At 39.7% G+C, this 27248-nt stretch overlaps 3 protein-coding genes across 10 annotated transcripts in view; 1 reads left to right on the top strand and 2 right to left on the bottom strand.

Annotated features, from left to right (window-relative positions):
* Positions 1 to 11228, bottom strand: part of LOC139996097 (prohormone-1) — a 61210-nt gene extending 49982 nt beyond the window's left edge. The window contains exon 1 of the mRNA XM_072020181.1: positions 11105 to 11228. The gene's annotated coding sequence lies outside the window, so the exon portion shown is untranslated. The remainder of the gene's footprint in view (positions 1 to 11104) is intronic.
* LOC139996086 (uncharacterized) overlaps positions 1 to 13515 on the top strand; it is a 21742-nt gene extending 8227 nt beyond the window's left edge. The window contains exons 3-18 of one of the 4 annotated variants that reach the window (XM_072020155.1): positions 288 to 470; positions 567 to 826; positions 914 to 1168; positions 1241 to 1426; positions 1495 to 1760; positions 1835 to 2301; positions 2367 to 2489; positions 2572 to 3319; positions 3399 to 3584; positions 3654 to 3743; positions 3835 to 3924; positions 4007 to 4490; positions 8103 to 9836; positions 11155 to 11338; positions 11627 to 11746; positions 12437 to 13515. In XM_072020155.1, the coding sequence (XP_071876256.1) occupies positions 288 to 470; positions 567 to 826; positions 914 to 1168; positions 1241 to 1426; positions 1495 to 1760; positions 1835 to 2301; positions 2367 to 2489; positions 2572 to 3319; positions 3399 to 3584; positions 3654 to 3743; positions 3835 to 3924; positions 4007 to 4490; positions 8103 to 9836; positions 11155 to 11338; positions 11627 to 11746; positions 12437 to 12888 (5828 nt within the window). In that variant the 3' untranslated portion in view covers positions 12889 to 13515. Of the gene's footprint in view, positions 1 to 287; positions 471 to 566; positions 827 to 913; positions 1169 to 1240; positions 1427 to 1494; positions 1761 to 1834; positions 2302 to 2366; positions 2490 to 2571; positions 3320 to 3398; positions 3585 to 3653; positions 3744 to 3834; positions 3925 to 4006; positions 9837 to 11154; positions 11339 to 11626; positions 11747 to 12300 lie in introns of those variants that run through there. The other 3 variants (XM_072020156.1, XM_072020157.1, XM_072020154.1) reach the window with 3 other exon arrangements.
* On the bottom strand, positions 12935 to 27248 carry Actn (alpha actinin). 5 transcript variants are annotated; one of them, XM_072020170.1, is made up of 12 exons: positions 26181 to 26321; positions 25679 to 25803; positions 19544 to 19778; positions 19122 to 19457; positions 18802 to 18891; positions 18307 to 18392; positions 17752 to 18097; positions 17386 to 17662; positions 17138 to 17309; positions 16401 to 17066; positions 16024 to 16320; positions 12935 to 15950 (listed from the first exon to the last, which is right to left on the bottom strand). In XM_072020170.1, the coding sequence occupies exons 2-12, from the start codon at positions 25778 to 25780 to the stop codon at positions 15792 to 15794; spliced, it is 2766 nt and encodes a 921-aa protein (XP_071876271.1). In that variant the 5' UTR covers positions 25781 to 25803; positions 26181 to 26321; the 3' UTR covers positions 12935 to 15791. The 5 variants fall into 5 exon arrangements, with proteins under 5 accessions (XP_071876271.1, XP_071876268.1, XP_071876269.1 ...); XM_072020167.1 differs by lacking the exons at positions 18307 to 18392; positions 26181 to 26321 and adding an exon at positions 27040 to 27248 and having other exon boundaries at positions 18806 to 18891; XM_072020168.1 differs by lacking the exons at positions 18307 to 18392; positions 26181 to 26321 and adding an exon at positions 27064 to 27248 and having other exon boundaries at positions 18806 to 18891.

Here is a 27248-nt window from a genome sequence, read left to right as displayed (position 1 = left end):
GTTAAACGGCTAAAACGCGATAAAAGTAGCAAGTACGACAGATTTTATTATACAGATTCGCGTCAGAAAGGCAATTCGTTTGAGTTAACGCGAGATTACAAGCCTGAAAATTCATATGCGATTCGCGGATCTGTTTCTCGCTCGACAAATGAAAGTTCAATCGCGTTTCAATTTCTCCGCAAAGTTTCTCTGTCGACCACTCGTGCTTGTCTTTCTATGAAAGAGTTACGCTAGCTAAAGCGCCTGTACGAAATGAAATTAACAAAGGAATACTCGGTCTAACGTAGGTAACGCCGAACGCAAGATCGTATGCTATTATACAAACTGGTCGATCTATCGACCAGGCACTGCCAAGTTCTCACCGCAAAACATCAATCCGTATTTATGCACCCATCTAATCTACGCTTTCGGTGGTTTCACCAAGGACAATGCCTTGAAGCCTTTCGACAAATACCAAGACATCGAGAAAGGTATGACGAACAAAGAGAGAGAGAGAGAGGACGAGAAACCAGATTCGTCTGGACACGAAAAAAATTGCATCGATTAACCTTGCGCAACTTTTAAAGGTGGATACGCCAAGTTCACTGGCTTAAAAACATACAACAAGAACTTGAAAACCCTATTGGCCATCGGAGGTTGGAACGAAGGTTCCAGTAGGTTTTCTCCGATGGTTGCCGACCCTGATAGAAGACGAGAATTCGTCAAGAACGCCATAAAGTTCCTTCGAAAGAATCACTTTGACGGTCTCGATCTCGACTGGGAATATCCAGCTTTTAGGGACGGTGGAAAGCCTCGGGATAAAGACAACTATGCCAGCTTGGTGCAGGTAAAGTATCAAATAAATATGTCACCGATCTAGCTAACTGTTAACGCGTTATGCTTCTGCCGAAACCATTCGTATTTGATTACAAAGGAACTGAGAGAGGAGTTTGAGAGGGAGTCTTCAAAGACCGGAAGACCGAGACTTTTACTAACGTTGGCGATGCCAGCTGGTATCGAGTACATCGACAAAGGCTACGATATTCCTAGATTAAACGAATACTTGGATTTCATCAATCTTTTGTCGTACGACTACCATTCGTCTTACGAACCAGCCGTCGATCATCACTCTCCTCTGTATCCTCTGGAAGAGGACAACGAATACAATTACGACACCGAGTTAACGATCGTAAGATGTTTCGCAGTGTGGATCGGTGTGTGGAATCTCGTAAAACGCTAACGCTGGCGATAACGTTTCCAGGATTACACTGTGAACTATCTGCTGAAAAAGGGTGCCTCTCCGGGCAAGATAATCCTAGGAATTCCAACGTACGGCCGATCCTACACGCTTTTCAACGAGGATGCTACCGATCTAGGTTCACCGGCCGATGGTCCAGGAGTCGAAGGCGACGCGACCCGCGAGAAAGGCTACCTCGCTTACTACGAAGTTAGCTTTCGCCGTTTATCATCGCGATACTAATTTTAAGACCAAATAATACGATATCGCTTCCACAGATTTGCGAGAGCCTAGCGCAATCGGACGAGTGGCAGGTGGTTCAGCCGAATGCAAGAGCTATGGGTCCTTATGCGTACAAGGGAGACCAATGGGTAGGTTACGACGACGAAGATATAGTCAAGTTAAAAGCCAAATACGCGAACGAGAAGAACTTGGGGGGAATTATGTTTTGGACGATCGACAACGACGATTTCCGGGGCAAATGTCACGATCGTCCGTATCCTCTGATCGAAGCGGCTAAAGAGATGCTCTTGACAGACAGCTCGTAAGTACATCGAGTCGACGAACCGCTGCTTTACAATTTCAACGGCGATAGTGATGTTTCCTTCGAAACTTCAGGAATACCGTTCAGAAGTCAAAGACAGCGGACAATCGTAAGAAACCCAGAGCCCAAGGTGCTCAGAGCAATAACGTAAGAAGAAAAGGTGGTAGACGAAGCACCACGACTGCAGCGCCTGCCCCGAAGATCCGAGCGTCCTCCTCGAGACCAAAGTATCGAACGTTTTCGCGTCCTAAAACCAGCGAAGAGGAAGAGGAGGATCAACGAGTCGACAGACGATCGTACGACCCATCCTCCGACGAAGAGGATAGCTCCGAGAGAGGAAACGCGGTTAAGACTGCGAACAAAAACGAAAGACCGAGCAACAAGAATAAAAGGAGATCGTCGAAAGATCGATCGAGTTCCAATGGGAATCGTAGAAAGCAAGCTCGCCGCAAAGATGAAACCAACAGCAACTCGAACGAAAGATCGTTGAGTAATAAACTGACTACTCCGGAACCGCCAACGACACCCGATCCCGGGACAGGTAACTTAGCCGCGATATTTCGCAAACGCCACACAGCAGAAATATTAACTTTTCGTTTTCGATAGATTTCAAGTGCGAAGACGAAGGATTCTTCCCGCATCCCCGAGATTGCAAGAAATATTTCTGGTGTTTGGAGAGCGGCCCAGGAGGTCTTGGCGTAGTAGCGCACCAGTTTACGTGTCCTTCTGGTAATTCAATTGCAATTATCCCAAAATCCATTTCAGAGGTCGCCTACTCGTTCTAAGAAATGATTCTCCTTCGATCGCGCAGGTTTGGTGTTTAACAAGGCAGCCGATTCCTGCGATTACCCGCGCAACGTTGTATGTCCTAAATCGAAAACGTCTCAGTCGTCCGCGTCGACGACCAGAGCGCCGATAACCGCTGCCACCAGCCGTACCACTTATCTCTATAGCACTACGCGTCGACCATCCCCCGAAAAATCAGACACGGAGGAAGAGTACGAGTACTACGACGAGGACGACGACGAAGTCGAAGAGGAGGATGAAGAAGAGGAAGAGGAAGAAGTGCCTAAAACGACTACCACTCCGAAAGCGCTTTTGTATAAAACGATTACCAGAAACAAGCCTAGTACGACTACGACTACGAGTACGACACAAGCGCCTTCGACCACCTCGAAGGTTGGGAAAAACGAGCCTCAGATTACCGATATCGAGGACGAAGAGGATCCTAGGGTTATCAAAGAGCTAATAATGCTGATCAAGAAAGCAGGTGGTATAGAGCAACTAGAAAAGCAGCTGCTACTTCAAGACAAAAATGCTGACAACGGCGCGAATTCTGGCAGCGTAAACGCTACTCCTGCTACGATAAGTCGCACTTTGTACGAACGTGTACTGAATCGACAAGCTGGTAAAGTTACAAATAGGCAACGCACTTCTACGAATACAAATAACGCGAATGGGCCAGGAAGTGCGCAGTTCGAGGGACTGGACGAGGTTCCGGAAGTGAAGAGTTTGAGGCGCTCGCAAAAACCGCAATACGTGACCATCGAGAGGCCAAAGTACGTGATATCGCACGTTCTGATGTTTCATTCGTTGCGTAACTATAACGTTTCCGTTCGTTTCGTTCCTTTGATACAGGCCGTCTACGAAGGAACCGCCGATCGAAGACGAGCCACTCGACGAAGAAGAAGATCTCGATGAAGATAACACGGATGTAGCTTCATCCGAGGAACAGACTATTAGCAATCCTTTCTTAGCTAGCTCGACGCAGAGAGCGACGCCTAATTACATCAACATCAGACGTACTCGACCTTCCACCTCGAGGTAAGTGACAGAGAATAAAAGCGGGAGGACGATGTTGTTCTTGTAAACGTTGCAATGGAAATCCCTCAGATACGAGAACGATGTTGAGGAGAAAAATAAGAACACGGAAGAAGAGGCGCCTATTCCCAGCCGACGCCGACGTCCCAGCGTGTTTCCCAAGTAAGTTCGCATTTAAGTAAAAATCGCTGTTTAGCAAAAGTAAAAAGACTACAATTTCGAAAAGCGAATAATTTGCTTCTTTCGATTATAGAAATACCGAGACGAGTTCTTCGGAAAATACCAGAGATCAGGAATCTCGTTCATCCGCAAACGAAGAAAGTCCACAGACAACTAAATCCAGGTTTCTATATCTAAAACAATGTCTGCCATTTAGTAAACTTCGAGCGACTATCTAATTATCTAATTATTTAAACATTCTTTAGGTATGTTAGCGTTCAAAGATTCAGAAGCACAACTTCACATTCTACGGAGGTTGTTTCGCAAGTGGCATCCACTAGCCAAGAACCAATCACGGAATCGATCTCGAGCGAAGCGACCGAAATCGATCAAAAGGTGGATACCACCACCGCGACGAGTCCAGTGATCAACATTTTACCTTCGATTGGCGTATCTTCGACACCGAACGATATCCTCGTCGACTCGGAAGCGGAAAAGCCGATTCCGACAACGACCCCGGAGGCTAGCTCGACTACCACCGAATCTGTGAAACTCGTCGAGGATTCGGCTACGGAAATCCTCCTAACTACGGCACCAGCGAACTTATCTACGTTGTCGGTTCCAAATACAAGGATCAACACCGCATCGGTATCTCAGCCAAGGCCTTTTAGCTTTAACCGAAGAAATAGACCTACGACCGAGCCTACCACCACTCCGTTGCCACCGTCCAACGATCAGACGAGGTCCAAGGTGAGTATATCGTCGCGAAACCAAACGCGCTCGTCCTTTTTGGTAGGACGAGATCGATTAAGACCGAGGCAGGAGAACGCCGGTCGAAACGAGCCGACCACCGAGAACGAGCAAATCGAATCTTCTCGCGGCGGCGTTGTCAAAGAGACAGCGTACACTCGTGGAAGGTCGAAAAGCAGAGGAGTGAGTAGATACACGCCGCCGACCTTCAGAGTTAGAAACGAAGATTCGTCCAACTCTGTGGTTAGAGAACGCATTCGAACTACGGAACCTCCTGTTAGCACGGCCACTGCCACGGATGCTTCGAGAACGCGGTTCCGCCGGCCAATTGCTAAAACCACCACCGAATCCACCAAAGCTAACGAACTCGAGGACAGTCCTATCGTTAGGATCGCCCAAGGTTATCCCAGAAGGAGCTTATCTTCGAGATCGAAAAACACGGTTAAGGACGAGATAGATAATGATAGAATCACCAACATCAAGGTATTCAAAAAGCCGACTGCATTGAACAGAGACGTGTACGCGAGAACCAGATATACGAGGAAAAGAAACAACGTAGAAATCGGTGAACTCAAAAAGGAGACGGAAGAAAAAACAAGCGAAGCCGCGTCAGATTTCTTCTATTCTTCGACATCTACTACGACAGCGGACTCGATCGTCGATCGTTCTTTGAACGACACCACCATACCCGCAATTGTAACTACGACCGAACGACCGATCGTCGATCGTTCTTTGAACGACACCACCATACTCGCAATTGTAACTACGACCGAACGACCGATCGTGAATTCTATAGACGAAACCGATAAAGTTTCATCTCCAACGACGATATCACCGAAAGCGCAAGAAACTACGATTACTGGTTTAGATAGCGAGACGAACACCGTCGAAGCTGTTCGTACCACGGAATTGACAATAGAGAACGAAGTGAAGACGGAGACGGACGATCGAGTCGATCCTAGCGAAGGGTTCGATCAAGTCCTTACAACGACCGATAGCGCTATCGAACTGCAAGATTTTGATCCAAACGTAATCATCGTCCTTCCTGCGAACAATACCGAAACGATTAACGAAGAGAATATAAACTTTGCTGCTCCGAGGCGCAGAAAAGTTCTGCTAAGAAGACGGCCCGTTACATCGAGCACGACAGCTGCATCGCAAGTAGAACAAGAAGAAAATAAATTAATTCCCCGTAGGAGGAAAGTGATCAAGCGTGTTCGGCCGGTTCAAAGCACGGTATCCACGGTAGATGCTGCTTCTTCCACGGAAAAGGATCAAATTTTACTTAGATTTCGATCTACGACTCCTGGAGAAGATCCGACGAGTACGACGTTCGTTGCTGAAACGTCGGACGTTTCGACGGAAAATTTCGGTTTGTCAACGACCGAAACTGTGACGGCAGAAACGATCGACTTGGATATAACCGATGGTTTCACAGGAGTCACTTTGGAAACGTCGACCGCAGAAACTGCGATCAGTGACACTGGTTTCTCCGAACCCGATGTCGTTACGATGGCCTCGACGATAATCGATAATGTTACCGCCGTTGCGGTCGATTCCACGACAAGCAAGGAAGAATGGACAGTGGAAACCGGTGCAACGGAATCAACCACGTCATCGAATTTCTTAATTAATTTCACCGACGCGAATGATATTTCGGATGAAACGTTACCATCGAGGAACGAACTCGACGCCCTGCCAACCACTATTTCGCAGCTCACTACACCTTCCGTGGCTTTCCAATCCAACCGTAGGTTAGAGACATACAATAGGACGTACTATTTAGACTCCAGATACGTGAGAAAGAAATTTGTACGCAGGCGGCCAGTTACTTCTTCTTCTTCTTCGGAAAATGTCACCAACGATGGGTATCCAAATATAGAAACTTCGTCCCACGTGCCTTTAACTAGCGAGAGAAACGAAGTGGGTCTGTCGAAACGTAGAAAGAGCCTGTTCGTTCGTCGTAGACCGGTCTCCTCTACAACCGCGAGAACAACGGGATTTATCGAAGAAGATTTCATAGATGGAAATAAATTCGGCGACGAGAAGGGATTGCAGTTGGAAGCGCAACGCGATGTCGAAAATGTTACTCCAAGAATCAATCGAGCCTACGACGAAACCTTCTACCCTATTACTCCATCCGCCGCAAGGGAATCGGAAGAATTCTGGAATCGCTACACTACTCCATCGACCGGTGAAAGACGTTCACCGTTTCCGGTAACTCTACAAAGCGAAACGACACTCGATAAAAGCTCCGCAAACGTCGACGAATCCTCGGAAAACGAAGAAATCCATCAATCGGTATACTTTAATAATCGCTCACCAGAGATTCGCCCCCGTTATAGAGTCCCAGAATCGCTGAAGAAAACGGCGAGCGTGGAGGGTCTTTATTCTCTTGATTCGTTACCAGAAGAATCCGGAGAATCGAACAATCACAAATCTAGATATCAGAACTTTCGTCAACCGAGAACGCGTTACAAATATCGAGAGATAACGAGGAATCGGGCAGAAGAGAACGGAGAATCGCTTGCAGATGCTACGCAATCGCCCAGCTTCGACTCTTCGACGCAGGTGAGAACGCGTTTCTACGCGAGACGTCCAGTTTCCAGCACAGAACCACCGGTCACGGAGACTCTGATTCCAGCGAAGAAATTCGACTACGTGGCGGATGCTTATAGAAGGCAACAATCTCTACGAACGACACCGCGCAATCAAAACGAAGAGGCAGATTCGACTACTTGGACGAGTTTGAACGAGGAACGAGCGGAGGTTCAGAACTTCGTAGATGGAGATTACGTGACTACACCTTCTTCGCAACCGCTGGTGACGCGGTTGGTCACATCCGTCGAGGAATCGGCCACCACGGAAAGACAAAAGATTCTGATAAAAACGAAATACTCTTCGTTAACGTCGACCACGAAGATTCCCCTTCAGACTACGATCGCTCGATTGGAACATCCTGCTACTACAGCCTCCCCGATCTCCGGTACGCTGGAAAGATCTACGGATTCTCTGGACGAATCGGTGAATGAGATTCGCCAGGGCCAAGTCGAAAGATCCACGTTGCCCATAGAGGGTGAATTTCTTTATCAGGCACGATTCACCACGGAATCTCATGAATCGTCCACGATCGAGATCGAATCGGTGTTCAACAATTTGATCGGCAGTAGAGACTCTACCAAGTAATAAAACGCGTCTTCTCGAATCGTTCATCGATAATGTATATATATATATATAGACACGATTATCCTTATCATTTATCATCAAAAATTCACAAGATATCTAACGATCTACGAGTCAAAAAATAGGTGAAAGTTCTCTCCTCTTCTGTCCTTCGTCGAATCACTGTCAACTCGTTTCCCCGATCTTGAATACCGGAACGAAGCTGCCAGGATAATCGAATCGATGATCGTCAAACCTCTATAGCTGACAACCAGAAAATCAGCATAGAATCACCGATATCAGCGCAGAGGATCGTCCACTTTCTTTACCTTCTCTCTCTTCTCGTTTAACACAAAAAGAGATTGCCCCGAGAATGCTGAAAAGAGAGAGATCGAAGAGAAAGGTTTCGGAAAATCGTCATTAAGCGTGCTACCCTCTTCTGATTTTCAGGTCGCCAGCTCGGAAGTCAATAGACTACCAACCCTCAAGGAACTAATTGGTTATCAAACGAACGAATACGCCAGCAGTCCGTCACCCATATTCTTGAGCTTGTTTCCTCTTAGAGCGAAGGGCGAAGAGATCTTATCGCATGAAAAAAACACGAACCGCATTCTCGAGGGAACAACTGTTCGCAATGATATAATTTTCAATGCAGAACCAACAACTTTAATGCCGAATAAGCATGATCGAAAGGAAGAGACAGGTTACGCGATACAAAATGATTTAGATTTATCCGTGGATAGTATAGACACGTATTACGTTGAGGATAATATGGCGATCGACGAAGACGATATTTCGTTGACTAACAAGAAGAGGATCGATCGACAGGATTCGTCAACGACTGTCACCCTAAAACCTACCACCATGCGTGGTATTCCTTTAGTTGATTTATTGCAAAGCCAAGTCCCCCGTGGTTTTTATGTTACTAGAAGCGAAACGGAACATCCGGTACCGGAACAAGTAAAGAACGACGAATCAACCACCGAATGGACAACATTGTCGATAGAAAACAAAGAAAATGTTTCTTCCAAGATCGCTAACGAAATCGAACAACCCGATGCAGGTAGAACGATCGTTACCGATTTTAACCATAATGATAGCGAAGAAAATTCCAAATCTTCGACTCAAGTTATTACAACTTTAAAGCCCGATTTTTCCACAAAGGGTAACGAAGTTAAAGACAGAGACGAAAGTACAGCACCATCGACGAATCGAGTGCAAACAGAAAAAGATATAGATCTCTTTACGGAGATACCAAGTTTGGAAACAAATGCAGCACCTTCGATTTCTATACCTGTAATTTCTCCGACCGATTCACCTGTTACATTTACTTCTCTATCCTCTAATGAACCCGAGTCTGTTGTTTCTACAACCAGTGAATCCTTGACTAATGACGACGCTACCCTGTCTATTAAAAATACTGACTCCACTTCAACCTCTGTAACCGAAGTACAATCTAATTTCACGACTAAAACAAACATCTTAGAACCCGTAACAGAAGCAGGATTACATATAGAAAATGGAACGCATGCTGCAAATTATTCGACAGACGAAAAGGTCAGTATCGTTCAAGAAACTGGCGAAGCTAGAAAAAACGTGGTGAAAGATGGCGAAGAATCGAAGTTGAGTTCATCGTTGTCAACCACGACGCGTCCTTCTACTCAATCCGAAAGACCGACGAATAAATTTAATCGACGCCGACAAAGGATCGAATTTAATCCTAATTACGAGTTTGGACGTAAATCTCAAGACCGTAGGCAGGATCATCGTTATGTAAGCCCACCGAACGAAGATGAAAAGGATTCGATAAAAGAAACAAGGAGAACGCAATATCCTCGTCGTAGAGTTATTAGTTACAGAGGGCGACACCGCAGACCTGTTGTTACTGGTACGGCTGTGAACGACTCGTTTGCCTCTAATACAACCACTCGTACAACTAATAGCACGGTCAACGACGATGGTAAACTGAAAGTAAGGAAGCAAATCGAAGCGATAACTGGCTCTACGAAAAGAACGAAAGCGGGTAATTCTGTAGAAAATCGAAATGATGGAGAAAACGCGAACAAGGAAGAGACAAGCGTGGAAAAGAAGGTTGTGCCAAAGGCAAATGTTACCGGAAAAGAAGCTATCTCCAAAGAAGAACGTCTTCGGATCGAGGAAAATATCGGTCGATCCGAGTCTGAGGTCAGTCTAGACTTTAAATTTCCTACACTTGCGACTTGCGATGACATAAAAAAAGAAGTATAACAATTTCTTTACGATATGTAATTCTAACTCAGACGCTATCGCTCGCTGTCCCTCTCCCTCCCTTTCTCTCTCTTTACATCTAACTAAACAAAGTGGGATACGCAACATTCACGAACCGTAAATAAAAACGACAAAATCGATCAGGCCTCCTTGTAGTTTATCCAGACATCCGGACGAAAAAAGAACAAAGCTACTCGTCGATGACTTTAAAAGCATACGACAAAGCGCAGATCGATCGCGGCATTCATTTCACGCCATAACGAAAGAAAGGAGTTGATCCGATTCTTCTGTGACAACGATTAACGAAAAAAATCGTATAACAGCAGGAGGAAAAGTATTTCAGAAGGGATCACTATCTACGGAAGAAATTCATCGAGCATCTTTTCCGCCATCTTCGCCATAATCTTCACCTACCACTGATTTTACTCTACCCTCAAATCAATTAACACTATTTTTTCTTTTACGAGGCGTGTGTCGCATATTTTAGGGCGCCTGCGTTACGCTTATTTTGTTTCATCTTACGATGTATTTTAACCCTTTGTGCTTTGCTCCTTTTACATATATGTATATTTACCGCGAACTCGACGATTATGAAACTTTCTCTATAACCTTTGTTCATTGATGCTTGTGAAATGGCAGTAAAATGTCAACAGTGCAAAGGGTTAATGCTTAGCTACGAAATTCAGCAATTTAACACAAGAATGGAGTGCCATTGTTGTCTCGCGTGCTTATTCTCTAATTATTCTTAGCTCCTCTTCTCTCGTGTATCGTTTCAGTGCTTTCTAGCCCTGAATACGATTATTCAAAATAAAATAGCCAACATGTCAATCGGTATAAGTCTTACGATGTTAAACCGAAGCGCAAAAATTACAAACGTTTAGGTAAGGGATTCTACGCTCTTGATACCTCACTGAGATTCGTTGCAGCGCGCTATCTACGAGCAATTAATTAATAAGATACGACATATTTTGAATTTGTATTATTCGCGCCATAAAATTCGAGGCATCTTGCGTTTCTGTTATGTTATCTCCTATCGAGGTAATATTTTGCTAATCACGTTTCATTAATCGGTTGTAAAAAAAATCGTTCACGAACTCGTTCTCGACATATTAAATACTTCGTAACATCAGCTTCTTGTTGATAACTTATACCAATTGACCGTCGACCAATATTTTTTGATCGACCGATGAGAAAATTTTACTTACCGTTCCAACGAACAGAGACGAAATACAATCTGCGTATGCTCTACGAACAGGTGAATTCCACGAAGAGTACGGTAACATCTCGTACACCAGGAAATTTGCCATCAACCAGGTTGAGGAAACCCACTACATTCAATTTGGCGACATTGCAAAGCAAAACTTCCAACACATTCGCGAATCATCGAAGAACTCATTCGAACGACGGAAAGTCTCAAACTCTTGTTAACGAAAAACTCGGTAAGTGATGATACGGACAATATAAAATCTACACATAACCATGATACTGTACAACTCGAAACTCTGTAACATGATCGCGCCGCGTCCCGCCAATTATTGCGAAACACAACGCCGCGTCGACCAAATATCGTACCATTAGAAACGCGTGCGTCTGCGTAAACAGTTGTGCGCGCGACATGTTTGAAATTCAAATCTCCTTTAATCGAATAAAATACAAATTTTTCGAAGAATATATTATTAAATAATTGTAGAAACAATTTACAGACACGTTTCTATATTGTGTTTTAGATGCCGTGGATGAAAGAACAGAAACACCGAAATCTGAAAAAGATATCGATCAAAGTAGTAGAGCACAAGAATTCGCGGTGACTTTGGCAGATCCACCGTCTCCACAAACATCAGCTACGGGTACACTCAACTTGTTAAATCCTCCACCATCAGATTTTTTAATTTATATAAACTAAAATGTTAGGTCGCATATTTCACTCTTGTTCATGGATCACTTGGGACATAATTTCTCATTGCACCGCAATTTTCGACTTATATTTTCTCATACTCTTCGAATCAATCGATGAGGACGATACTTTTCCATTTACTTACTTCTAATTCGTGTACTTCTTCTATTCTGATACTCAAACACTATAAAACCTTTAAGGAGCCGAGGTTACCATCAAGAACTAATCACATTTTATTCTTATTGAAGATGTACTTCATTGTTGGGGATCTAATGAAAGCTAATCAACATCTTTCGAGAACTCTACCTCGTCGACTTCATAATCGTTCACCTGTTTTGCTAATATTTTTGTCCTTTCCATACATTTCTACTCTATTATAATTGCAATCATGTTCTTCACCTTTTCCATCACCGTCTGTATCAACGCCCAATACGAATACTAATGCAATTATAACTTTTACGCACATTGATACTCTTTCCCTTTTTGCCTGTATCCTTACGTGTGCAGGCACATCTCGTTCTTCACGCTGGATAAATCATATGCGTGCTGATGCATCTTTTATGTTCTTCCATGGGTGCTAACGGGATTCTTCTAGTCTCTTTTGTTTTTGGAGATCGAATAACTAATCGAGTTACACAATCAGGTCGACCACCGTTAAGGAACGGTCTGAGGCGCAAAATAAGCACTACGGTTGCACCTAGAACGGACGCGACAACAAGCAGGGCTACCCTCAGATTCACCCCGAGTCTCAGAGATCGACAAAAGTCAAAGACGAAGGATAAAACTCTACAAAATGTAACGACAAGACCTAGGCGACCGCCTGTTATCGACTACGATTATTACGAGGACGAGGAGGAATCGGTGGTTGGAAAATCTACTTTCAACGGAAAACTCTTCCTCACCAGCAAAGGAACCTTCCGATGTCTGGATCAAGGCAATTTCCCACATCCCTATTCTTGCAAAAAATTTATTACTTGCGCCAGAATGGTGAACGGTCAGGTAATCGGAGCTGAGTACACCTGTCCCGATAAACTATCCTTTGATCCGGTCGGTGGTATTTGCAATTGGTCAGCCGGACTTGGCTGCAAAGAATAATTTTTTCTAAATCATTAATCGAACGATGTCTTAAAAGTCGCATAGATCGGACATAAAGTAATTTTTAATTCATATTTAAACTAAATCATGACCAATTCATTATACAACGAACAAGGAAGATTCGGCTGAATTTTTACAAACGGATGTAGCCATATCTAACGGAAATGAAGCGTGGTGATATTATAGTTAAAAATTTGTCTGTAAATATTATAGTTATTGTATATACATAGATCTAGTTTACTTTATTGCATGGCGTATCGATGAAATAACTTAAGCGTTAGTACATGTAGTACCGAGAAACTTAATAAAGTGTATCTTTGTAAAATACATGTACTTGTGAAACTCTTTGCACTCGATCAAAAAAGTTGAATCGGAATTACATATATAATAAGTTTTACGTTTGGAATAAAAGCATTCATTTTTAACCACACTGTTAGAAATTTTTATTTAAATAGCCTTTGTTATATCGCCCACTTGATATGACGCATATTAGGATACGTTAAAAATAACTACCCAATCTTGTCGCTTTATTTTCGATACAAAACTTGAACGGTCCTCTCTCTCTCTCTCTCTCTCTCTCTCTCTCTCTCACTCACTCTCTCTCTCTCTATCTCTCTCACTCTCTTTCTCTCTTTAAAGACCATTTTTTATTTTCTCATAGTTTGATTTTACAATGCTTTTTGTTATTAAATTAGCTGAGGAAGATGGAACTGATAAAACAAAAATAGGTAGAATAGTTGACAAGTGTAATATGCAATACGATACGATTGTCCAACTGATGTTTAGATCGAATTAAGACTGTAAAAGTTACATTAAATGATTTAAAATTATAAGAATTATAATTATACATATATGTGATTATTAATGAGAATGTATACGTATACACAATACGATATGAACGCATCAAAAAATTTGATTTTCAAAGCTATTTCTTTCGGCTATACATACATTGAACACATATGTACTTGTTACAGATTCATTATGTTTCGATATCAAAATGAATGTTCATAATCTCAACCTTCTGTGTATGTATGCGTGTGCGTGCGCGTGTGCATGTGTGTCTGTGTATTTATATATATATACATACATACGTATATATGTATGTATATATATATATGCCTCAGTATATACTGTTCAGTAGATCTCCCCAGTTCTTTTTATGTTGTTCATTTCTATAAAAAGCCCAATAATAATTTTATTTTTTAACAAAAATAAATGTAAGAGGAATTAAAGTGAACTCGTAAAACGCGTTAAGATACATATTAAAGAAGCACTAGTTCAAAGCAAAAAACGTCACAGTACTTTTTTCTCCTTTCGAATAAGTAATTGCATTTCACACACGAGCGTCTTCCATGACTTTAAATAACAATGATTCGATAAAATGATATTTAGACTGCTGAATATAAATTGTGATCTAATAAACATGACACAAAGAATGGCGGTTGCTATTTGAAAATTTTACATAATGGGTCTTATATTACAGTGGCCTTTCATTTATCACTTCTGTCAAATATTTATAAAAATAAATACTTTGAAAAAGTGGCTTTGTTTTACTACCATAATTAATTATCGGAACAATAATAAATAATCGTTTAATTCAAATAAATAAATAATTTGCTTTCTTTAGCATCGTTTCGCATTATTATTTAATATACGATTTACGAAATGTAAAAGCGGCCCCCCCCTACCCTCTTTCGTTAAGAATTCGTTATGCCGCTTATTATAAAAAAATATGAACGTTGTGTTCGATTTCGAGCGTAGTATTTTCTGGATTCTTAGCGAGAAAGTCGTTTCGTACGTATGTACGAATTTCCAAATATTCGTTTATATCGTTAATATTCTTAATTTATACACACATTATGAATTTCCGCATATTTTACGAACATCGATTTGCGCCTTACGTTTGAATCTGAGTATCTGTTTCTTTACAAAGCTTTATTTTATTAAAAAAATAAAGAAAATCCCATCATCTCCTGCTGGATTATATATGATTAGGAACTGTACGATACTCGTATTTAGTTTTTCAACTGAAACAATCATCTCGTTTAGAGAAATCAAACCTTTCTTTCCAAGGAGAAATTAAGCTATTTTTTTTTTTTTTTATGATATGATTTAAACAGCTTTTCCAAAAATATACAAATACTCCCAATAAAATGGAATTTTTTTGAACAATATGTACGACTGCAATATCGATGCACGCGAAAATTGTACGTAATAAACTGTTTAATCACGTTTTCCAGTTTAGCATATTAATCATTTATGGAACTATATTATCCTCTCCTTTTCTGGAACGTTTACGGAAAGGAAATGCTTATTATCCTCTCTATTATTGGTACTCGTGTGACTTCTCGGACATGTTTATATACAATTGAAACATTAACTTATTAATTATAGGACTCATCGTAGACATAGGCAAGAAGCAAACGTTCTAGAAGAATCTGTTGTATTCGATTGTGCTACTCTTTTAACGTCAAGGTATCTAAATTGTGTATATTTATTGTCACTGTACAGACTTATTTAAGTACCGACCACCTTCATCGAGCGCTATACGTCAATTTCATCTCGTGATAACGATAGAGAATAGACATCTTAGCAAATATCGGTGTATCAAAATTTATCGGTATAGCTCTCAGGTTCCTTTACGTTAAAAAAATATCACGAATAAAAAATTGCTAACACTCGTGACACGTATAAACGTATTAGAGCCTTTTCATCCCAAACGCTCCGAATATTATACTATATTTCTTGAGGCTAGTCAATGATTCTTTGATCGCGTTGAGATTCTCAATTTATAAAGATGCGTTAGAGTACCAAAACGTGCGACATACGTTTCAAATAACATTTCATCTGCTTTTTAAAATGGAAATCGTCCAAAAAGTTTTCATGATTTTTGATATGTATCCTTACAAATCTGATTCACCGTATAGAGCAGTAGAGAATGAACGATAATCTAATGCTCCAGGGATTGCATTCGGTCCTTTGTATGGAGGCATTCGTTGAACACAGTATTCAGCTTGATCAGGTGGCAATTCTCTCCTCAGTTCATCGGCCAAAATGTATGGCTAAACGATACAAATAATAATTAATTAATATTTCGAAATAAAATTGTGATCATTTAGATAAAAGTATGCAAACCTTGTCTCCAGCGAGTATACGGAAACTATCGATTACTTGCTCGGCTGTGTCTGTATCTGTAGATTCGCGAGTCATAAAGTCTAGGAACGCATCGAAATGTACGTAACCAGAATTATTTGGATCAACAATAGCCAGAATACGCTGGAAATCGATGTCGCCTTGCCTATCCTTTCCAATGGAATAACCCAGAGAAACAAGACAGGATTTGAATTCATCAGGAGCCAATCTACCTGTACGGTTCTTGTCAAAATGATTGAAACTACTACGAAATTCATTAAGTTGTTCTTGCGTAATGCCCTGCAATACACATTAAATTTATTTTAGTCGTTGGAAAAAAGATGAGGAAATAATTTAAAAAAAAAAAAAAAGAATGTTACCTTCGAATCTCTAGTAAGAATTTGGTTTTCGACTTCATTAATGTTACGATTTATTGAAGTAAGTAATTGCTCCCATCCAACTCGTAAAGTTTCCATCGTATATTGAGTGTATCGGTTCTCAAATATCATGCCTTCTTGGACAGCTTGGTGAATCTTCTCCAGTTCTTCAAGATGAGCTTTGTATTGATAAACCGCTTGTTCATATTCTTTCAGACGATGTAATTGATCTTCCAAAGTACCCTGAAGACCGAGACCAATAGCTGTAACTGCGTCTAGTTGACGTTCTATCCACGGACCAACGGCATTAGCTTTCTCAGCAAACTGTCGTCGAAGTAATTCATTATTCTGTTGTTTGCGAAGTTCCGCTTGCAGTGTACCGTCACGCTGAGGTACAAGTTGTCTGACATCGCTCCATTTCTTCGTAAGATCCAAAGCAGTGAGAGTAGTGTACGGATTTTCAAGACCTCCCGGAATTTGGAACTGTTTGACTATTGATTCAACTTCACGCACTAATCCCACAATAGCATTGTATTCCTTATCAGCTTCTCCAAGAGTTGCTTTAAACGCAGCATGAGCATCCATTAAACCTTGGATTTCCTCCATCGTATGAACGATAAACATATCTACTAGATCTTCCCTGGTTCCATCCAACCAATTATTGAACGGCTAAAAATTATGTCATAATCGTTACATTCCGGAAAAATTTTTTTACCACATACGTAATAATATAAACTTACAGCAGCTCGTTTAGCGAATTCCAAATGTAGGACGTCGATCTTTTCAAGAATACGTTCGGCCTCGTCTAACGCCTGACGTCTACGTTGGGTAAGAGTACCCAAGCGATCCCATTGGTCGCAAATTCGTTGACATCTAGCATTAACGGACGCACTATCGTGATACTCCAAGGTACTAAAAAAAAAAAAGTACCAATGTTATTACGAACATATCTTCAAAATAATTTGGTGCAAGTATTTCGAAAAATTACTTGAGCTCCTGAGCAATGGCAGCTATCTGTTCCACGCGATCCTGATGTGCCGCAAGATCAGATTCGAAAGCTTCGTGCTTTTTCTTCAAAGCTTTAAGTTCATTGAGTTTGCACTGTCGGAAATGTTGTGATGTGAGCATCTCTTCCTTTCCTGTGGTCCATTCTTCATGAGCATCAGCTTTATGTTTAAATTTCTGAGCCAAATGTTCCAAACGCTCGAGACGCATCATTTCCGACAAGAGCCATTCTTCGAATGACTTCTCTGCCAACTCTAAACCTACAATCGAATCAAACGATCTTGGTACTTTCGTCAAAAGTACTTGTTACTTCGTCGTCAGAGTTGACACAAGTGTTAGAATATTTTACCTTTCCAAGCCTTATTTATATCGGATACCATCTTTCCTTCGGTTGGCATATAAGCAGGTCGATTGCTCAGTCGCAGTTTCGTTTGTAAAGTGTTAAAATTCGTTTCGAGTTTGGCTTTTTGCTCAACTCGCGGTGGTTTATGCTTACGACGGTACGTTCTATATTCTTCTAATTTTTTCTGACAACCGGCAAGGGAATTATCGGTCTGACGACTAGCCAACCAAGGCATGGTTCGTCTTATCCATTCCAGTAAATCAGATGCCAGTCGTTCGTATTCTTCCATGAGTCTCTCATTTTCTTGATTCACTTTTAGAACTTTGCATATTCTATTTGCGGCAGTCTCTGCCTACAATAAAAAGTAGAAGTTCGTCTTATGAAACGGAGATCTTCAATGTATCCTTGTAACCGCTATATGTGCGTCGATATGTTTGGGTAAAAGCATATCATCAGAAATATGTTTCCAATTTAGTTGTGGTTAAACATTCAACGAGTAAATTGTACACAGATAATATGATTTTTACGTGTTATAGGTTAATTTCAAATGCAAACACACACCTTTTGTGCACCGCTAAAGCAGTGGTAGTAGGAGGAAACGTAGGTCATCACAGCTCTCTCATCAGGCATTGCTGTATTTCGCATATCTAGAAAAACACATTCGGAAAAACTCAAACCATGCAATGTTAGCTTAAGAATGTCCACTGAAAAATTTTGTTTGTCTTCTATCAAGGAATTTTAATTGATATTTGTAATTCTCATTGATGTATTAGAAATATATTAATTGTCTCTAGCTAATATCATGAATTGGTTGTACAGTGTACATTGTAGGGGTAACAGAAACAAACCTATAGATAAATCAAGAAAATCTTTCCAACAGTCAACATTTTGTCTGTAAGTACGTAGCATTTGAACATAAAACAAGTATAAGTTATACAATGAAATTAGCATGATGAAACACTGTTAAGTGTAAGCATACGATGATAGTGTATTAGTGAAAGATAGCACAGGTCGTTTTGTAACCAAAGTAAGGGAACAACACGCATTTCTTTACGCTGACCTGCTGAGCACCTTGGAACGCATGGTAGTAGCAGGACACGTACGTCATGATTGCACGCTCATCTGGCTTGGGTGTGTTGATCAAATCTATATGATATCAAGGGAATATAATATTAAGAATCTATTCGTTTAAGTGACAGAAAAAGCTCATCTGATCGTAGTTCCATCCTGAACCCCAACAAAATGCCTAAACTATTTGGTTAAAAAATATCTCTATCACGTTAATCGACAGTATACAAAGTGTAACGCATTTAACATTTGCTTTGAATGTGACGAAACGTTTAAGATAAAGTATTAGATAAAATATATATACTTACCATCAGGATCTAACATACGAGGAATGTCGAGATACTTTTCAGCAACATCAAAGGCAGTGTTCAAATTTTCTAAAGGATTATCCTTGCTAAGTTTATTGTAATCAATCAAATCAGGGCGATGACGATGAATGAGAGCGCAAAACGCCAAACCATCCTTGAAGGATAGATGGAAGTTTTGAACATTGACATTTTTATATGGTGCAGTTTTACGTTGGCACCACAGTAAAAGACCCTCTTTAGCAGTCATTTCTTCCACAGAAATGTCTTGAATAGCAAATCTCAGAATGATGGTCCAGATCATACCCAATGTCATCTTCAAGTTGCCATCCACGATTTCTGGTAAAAATTAAACAATGGCCTTGCACTTTATTCAACTTTACTCAATTCCTACAAAGAACTGTTCAAAGAATCATGATATTTACCCTCTGCTCCGATAGAAACTAATTTTACACCTTTACTGGCAATGTAATCAAGAGCTTTATTCACATTCGCGATCTTGTGGAACCTCATTTTGCCTCTGTCTGGTCTTGGCAGAGTTTCGCCAGAAATTACCTCAAGTAGTAACATTAATTTCAGTCCATTTCTAAAGTCCTCTTCGATCGATTCGATAGCGGTTCCAGCTTTGCGAAGGTGCGAATTGCACCATGCTGTGAATGTCTGCAAATATAAACATAACATTGACGTTCACTCATTTTCTATTTATCTATTTCTAATTTCTCAACAATATCTCGATATTTTGTTTTCTCAATATCTCAATCTCTACAGCATCGATTAAATAGTAATGTTTCACGGCTAAAAAGAATTTAAAATGGAGAATCGAGCTTGAATGCTGCTTAGCATATATTTTAGTAACGACCCCAATCCCTCCTGCTATATATATCTCCTGTCCCGGTTCTTAAACTGTGCTTCCCATTGCCCAGGCTAAAGATTTTCAAACCTTTGATATCTTGAAGCATAAAATTCGATACACTCAAACACACAATAACGATCTCAATTACATTATACCATATCCCATATACCATATTCATTAAACGAAGCAATTGACTTGAGACATACTTTATTTGAAAAACGGTTATTTATTTGTTAAATATTGCAATATTCGATTTATACAAACATAAATATCACACAGATATTTTCTTCTCCTATTTTCTTCTAATATATAGCATGTAACATTAATGAACATATCTTACAAAAAAAAAATGCTTTTAATTTAGTTTGAAATACAATTAGAGAATATCGTAGCGTGATAACATAAATAAATGTGGAAAACAGACGCGTTTCTTATTATTTCATTAATTGCAAATTATATCTTTCCCAGAACACAATATTAATAAGTTTGATAAAAACAAGTATTATATACGATCATTGATTTGACGATATTATTGATAACATCGTTACAGTCAACCCTAGGTTGTTGAAAAATGCATAAAGATGTGAAAAAGAAACGACATCGATACTTGTAAATTTTTTTAAAGAGGAATGGGCAGAGAGAGAAAAATATTGCCTGAAATTTAATACGGCTAGCGTGAAGCGCGACCGGCCAAAATTGGACATGAGCCACCTTAACTTCTACGAGCGCTCTAAGATCTATTTGTAAAACATTGACTCCTCCCGCGCTGAGCGCCGAAGCATTTCGAACACGTTCTGATCCGTTTTATTTTCAATCGGAATATTAAATTAATATTTCCACATTCTTTAATTTATCGTTCGTAGGTATAAGCTATTTGGATTTTAGTTCAATCACCGATATATTTACTGGAATCGAAAAGGAAAAGAGAGGAGCGAGGAGAGGGAGAGGGGGAGGGGTGCTCTATTTCAACGGCTAAGCAAAAAAGTTAGAAATAAAGGAAAAATTGAAAACTGATGAATGGCATAGAAATTACAACACGATTAAATTCATTGCTGATAAATCATTTGATCTATATCTATACGAGAACCATGGTCGTGTTTCTCTCGAGGAACCAAATTCTGTTTCAAAAATAAGTTTCGTGAGAATTCGCGAGGATTTTATAATCTCGTAACTTTTTCATCGTAGCTATTGCTGTATTTCTATAAATATCCAACGTTTCTTTGCTTTTCCCTGTAATTGCACAATACAAAAGGTTACAAATATTACCGGAGAAATAAATTCCGTTACATAAACGGTAACTTTACAAAAGTAAACCGAATATCGAGTTATGTAAACAAACTATACAATCATAGTTGCATAGAATAACAATGGAGTTACGAGGCTTTCTTTACTTACGTTCGTGACTCATACCCATCCTTTTATAAACGGAAAGAATGTCTCGCGTGACAATGAGTTAATGACACGATATAAACATATGATTTTTATTTGCAAGATATACTCTCGGTCGATCGAACGATCGATCGCCAAAATCATTTCACGCTACGCGCGATCAAATAAATCTTTTGCTGGCTATATCGTTGCAACGGGCTGTCGGGACAAATGTAAGTAGAAAAGTATATAAATCCGACTGTCTACACAAAATTTTTACAGCTACCTGCAGTTGCACCAAAAATAAACGCAGTTAAACACGAAACGCCCTGAATACGATGCACATAATTCACGTAACCCAAATTCTAAATATCGCGCGTGAACGCGCTTGCAACTTATATCTATTCTTAAATTCTGGCATTGAATTTCTTTTCGTTTGTGTCAAACTTCCATAAGATAGCTGAAACTTCTACTCTATTCTTACCATTAACAGTTACACGACGCGCTATACGTACATATACATATACATATCCATATCCTTGATAGTCGGTGAAAAATTATTGGCCAAAACGGCCAATTAACGAATCCTTTCTACGCAACTCCGCTGTACCTTGAAATACACCGATTTAAGGCCAAAATGTACGATAAAATATGAGATAGAACGACAGGAGAACGAAATTGCCAAGTTACTTTTATGATACACGTGAAAATCGCGTAGCAATGAAACTGTTGTAAAAGATATTTACGAGAACCAGCGTACGAACACATTATCGGTTCGCAGCGTTCTATTATTCCGCCGTTGAAATAAAGCACAGGTGGCGATGCGGCCGGATAGATCAAATAACGTTAGTTACATGAAACAAATGAAATTTTTACATGTTTCACAAGAGTGGTTGAGCGATTTCAGCAACATCGTCGTCCTATTTGCGATAGATCCTAGAGAATGTGTCGCGTAACCGATCGACTGGACATCGCGTTATGTAGCGCCGCGGGCTAATCGGCCGCGGAAACTCAATGACTTTGATTCGCGCGATGTAAACGATCGAGGTAAAGGAATTCAAGGAAAAAGATGTTACTTTGCGCCATCATTTACGTTTCTCTACGCACAACATGCCGAAAATAATCCTGGAAGATCATACGTAACGGAAAATATCATGGTCGACGTTCTATTTGCGGACAGTATCACCGCAGCGGGTGGAAATACCGAAAATTCATTCAAGAAACCATTCCAACCGATTACACTGAACGCAGATATTTCGCGTAATTATCGTTCGACCTTTGCAAACGGCGAATACTTGGCTGAAAATAGTAAAACGTGGGTGTCGATTGCATTTTAACGAAGCGTAATCGCGGAATTCGCAATAAACAGCCGGCAAAGGTGTTCAGGCGCGCGGAACTTATCATCGCATAACAATCGACTTACTGGTGCATAGCATGCGTGGGTCACCCGATTCCAATCTAAGATTTGGCGTACAGCCGAAACTTCTCAAAGGTTAACGATCTTCTGCTCGCATCGAGTAAGAAATCGATCGATAGCTCGCTCCTTCGCAACTTTAACTCTGCACCTCTTCTATCTTTGCAACTTCCAATATTCGTACAGTTTCCGCTTGGTAAAACAATTCGTTGTTATCGCCGGAACGCGTTACAAATTGTTTTTAAAACGATTTTTCTTCTTTCGTCCTATCGAAAGATTATACGTAACACGCTGTCACTTTACGGACTCTACTCACGCGAACGCTACGATCAGATCTTGGAGCAATGTGCGACAGACAACAGCATACTTTACACAATTGCAGGTAAGATCGTGTCGTGAACGCCGGTTAAATTTGAAAACGGCTATCGATCAGACAATATGATCGATGTCTTCGACCGCGTGCATTATCTATATATATATATATATTGCTTATTTATATAGCAATGTCAGCTCCGTGCGAATGTAAACGACGAAGAAAGTAAGTATGTACTTGTATACATCAATGCTGTTATATCCCTGACGAACCGTAACGAGTATCACCGTATCGCACCACGTAAAATAACCAGTTGACAGTAACACTAGATAAGCAGTTCCGTAACCTTCGACGATTCTTCGCAACAACACGTTTCTACGTTAGTGTACTTCACCACCACACAACAATCGCAAATTTCTCTATTACGCGTATCTATGCATAGAATGCGATTACGAATAAAAATTAAAACGTCAACGAGAACCTGTAATTAACAGCCAATCAAGTTGGTATCTTTCGTGTACAGATCGTATCCAGCGAAGACGAAGCCTGTGGATCAAAGCTAATTCTAACGACGCGACAAAATTATAGAAAAATTTCGGCAATTTGAACAAAGAAGTCGTTTCGTTCGAGATGTTCGTAAGTAGATAAAGTGAAACGGAAATCGTGAAACAAGCGTAAGAACAGCGAGTTTTCGCAAAGCATCAAGCAACGTGACCCATTTGAAAGCGAAAGAAAAAAATGCCTATCACCGTACCCCGGAATGTTTCGTGCGCAGTTCGAAAGCCGTCCAAGTGGCCGAGATTTTATAAGAAATTATACAGTCAACTAGCCGACAGCTTAGTTTCCCAAATATGTTACTATCTATATACTTAATCATTGTATGAAAGATACATGTATGAAAATATTAAACGAATATAAATATGCTATTGGTAATTAATGAGAATACGAAGAGCGAGAGAGATGAAACTCTTATTTGTCTTTTAAAGGAAATAAATATACTTTCGTGGTTGAAATATCATCACACGAGGACTTTTTCCAATTAGTCTACGTACTATGTATCTTAAAGTGTGAATTGTTAACGTGTCAAAAATATTCCTTAAAAAATACTTAATAACCAAGATAAAAGTATCCACAAATCTTTGGATTTTATTTCTAGAATGTTAAGTAAGCAAATTAAAATATATTTTGAGAATTGTGAATTCGAAAAATGATAACAATAAGAACATTGAAAATTATTTCGAGCATATGATAAATTATCGATAAAAATATCAGATTTGTGTTATTTAACATCGATAAATTAACTAACACATCAGAAATGTGATATCAAGATAAGATTAATATCAAGATAAAGCTCTTGTTGGCAAAAGACTGAAAATAGGGAACGAAAATTAGAAACGGTAATTTCATAAGATTCGAATTCTGTAAGAACTCTACTCGGCTCTGGTTCATCGAGCCAATTGTCAAGCAACCATAGTTCCGTAATAATTTACATATCTAAGTATTTCTAACAACGATACTTCGAGACTGATACAAATGAAGAAACGATCCGGTAACGAAGTAATCACAAAATTGTCACACGTGCCGATCAAACCGACGATACCGCGATCTTATTTCAACGATCAAAAATCGAGGAACATCGACGAAACTACGATAGCTTAAAATGACTCAGTGCTCGATTATTTTTGTCATAAAGTCTGAAAATACAATCCAAAGGGCTGCCACATCTAACGTCCCATGTAATCGAGTCGGTCTTGAGAGCCTTGAGCCTCTGCCAAAAATGAAGAAAACATTTTCAACGCGTACTTGAAGCTGTTCCATTTTATCAATTGACACCGTATTAATCTGCTACCCTTGTATCTTCTCCGGGTACTTCTTCTAGCATAATTATCTCTCCGTATATTACGAATCAAAATTTGCGTCGAAGAAACGCTCATTGTTAGTCGAAGACACTTTGCGTTTTAATCTCTATACACAGCATTTTAAAATATAATACCTACAATTCACAGAGAAGTAGCAGATATTTCGGAAGTATAATGGAAAGCATAAACATCTACAAGAAATAGAACAGCGATAGTCTTTCCCTCAGAAATAAAACTAAAATTAAATATTAAATGTTTTGCGATAAATACAAAATTAACTCTGAAAAAGTAAAGTTCGTTCGATTTGAGAAAATCGCGTACTATTGATAATTCGTATAAAATAAAATCAATTAAAATAAGACACTTTCGTTATCATTAAGATCGTATGCGATATATTCGCTTACTATATGCCGTCGTATGTATCCTAATACAACATTTGAAAATCATATCGTGCTCCGTGAGGTTATGTACAGTAATTCAAAAATCTAGTAGTAGTAGGCGAATATTCTGTAAGTGATAAACGTTCAGAATGAACGCCTTCACTGTGAAAATAATAATAACATTTAACAAATTTGCAAAACAAAAAGGTAGGTTAAACAAATATACTCAACACAAATGGGAACATTAAAATACCAGTTCAATCGCTCGATATGCAATATGATATATATATATAACTAAATCGAAGTTTTTTTATCGAAGCAAATGGAAATATATGAAATTCTATTAAATAAGAACGAGACAAACTCAACTCACCTTTTTCTGCTGTTTTTCCCAAGCTGGGTCCAAAAGACCTTCCCTCTCCCATTCTTCCTCGGGCTCCATGTATCCATCCCCGTAAGCTTCCATGTCGTTCATCCTTCCGCGGATATCTCACGTTCCTTTAAATGTAAATGATTTCTATGTCACACAGCTACAAACGTTTTCGTATGTACAAATCAACGAGCAAACACTTGAATATGTTGATCTCGATCATAACTGAGACTGACAATTTGTTCGGACATTTCTTACACTTGTTTCACGCTAATACTGATCATAAAAACTAAGTATATCGTTGATAAAAAAAATGTAAGTTGCCAATACAAAAAGAAACGAAAAGGAAATTACACGCGCGCACAGGCGATAGGAAGAGAGAAAGAAAGAAAATGGAAATATAAGTTAAAAAGAAAATAAATGAAGATTTGAAAAAAAATAAAGAAAAATGAACAAATAACTGAAAATGAAAAAAAGGTGTACGTTTTGTAACGTGAAAACGTACCCGCTAAGTCCAGAAAATGTTCGGTTCGTGTCGTTCTTTCTCTCGCGCTGACCCCTCTGCCACGAGTCTGACACACGATTTGCTCGCCGGCGCACGAGCCTCCCCTCCCACGCTATCGCTCTCTTTCTCTCTCTTTCTCTCTCTTTCTCTCGCGTGCGCGAGCGCGCACACACACACTCTCTCTCTCTCTCTCTCTCTCTCTCTCTCTCTTTCACCCTCGCTCATTACTTTAGTTGCTAGCTTTCCTTGATTCTACCCGTACCATTTACTTACTCAACACCCTGTCGCTCTTCCTACGCAACAGCTTTCGTAGCTAACCCCCGCGAATTGTAATAATGCAATCAAGTATTCCAGTGATATATATTATCAGTGGATCGAAAACTTAATTAGACTGCTTAACAAAATATGCTAGAATACATTATCCCTCTTTTTATATAACTATCACATATGTAAATATGTCTCATTATCTTTAATACGTGCCTTATTCACAAAATCAAACATAACATATGTAAACTTAATTATAAAACTAAATTCAGTTAAATATCGATGTAAGTTTATAACTTAAGATTATAGATATTTCGTAATATGTAAACTCTGTCCAAAAAGCAAATTAAAAAGAACTGAATGAATCCTAGTTAAATACGTTTACTATTAACAAAATTCATATTCTTGTTCAAATGACGCGTACAACAAATTCAAATAAAGACAAAATCAAATGTTGCTTAGAAGATAAAGTATCACATTTAAATAAGAATTCATTATAAATAAACAAAGCATTTCTGTAAGGTTTTTACAGCACAACGAAATCTTGTTACATTTATCAGTTGTTTCAAACTCGGTTTCATAGAAAACTACATACCCCAATACATCTGCCGAAACTAACCTCCGTTCTTCTTTTAAGCGCAAATCTCGCCCAGCAAACGGCTTAGAGAATATGAAGATATCGAAAATAGTATCAAAGACGACTATGACACCTGATTCACCCACACACGATAAAAATAGTACGGTAATTCGTGTGAAATTTCCAAAACAACAAGAGTAACACCATTCCTCCGAGACTTCACGGAC

Source organism: Bombus fervidus, chromosome 17, assembly GCF_041682495.2.
Source record: "Bombus fervidus isolate BK054 chromosome 17, iyBomFerv1, whole genome shotgun sequence".
Taxonomy (NCBI): Eukaryota; Metazoa; Arthropoda; class Insecta; order Hymenoptera; family Apidae; genus Bombus; species Bombus fervidus.
The sequence above is the reverse complement of the archived record's forward strand: the minus strand, read 5'-3'. Positions and strand labels throughout refer to the sequence as shown.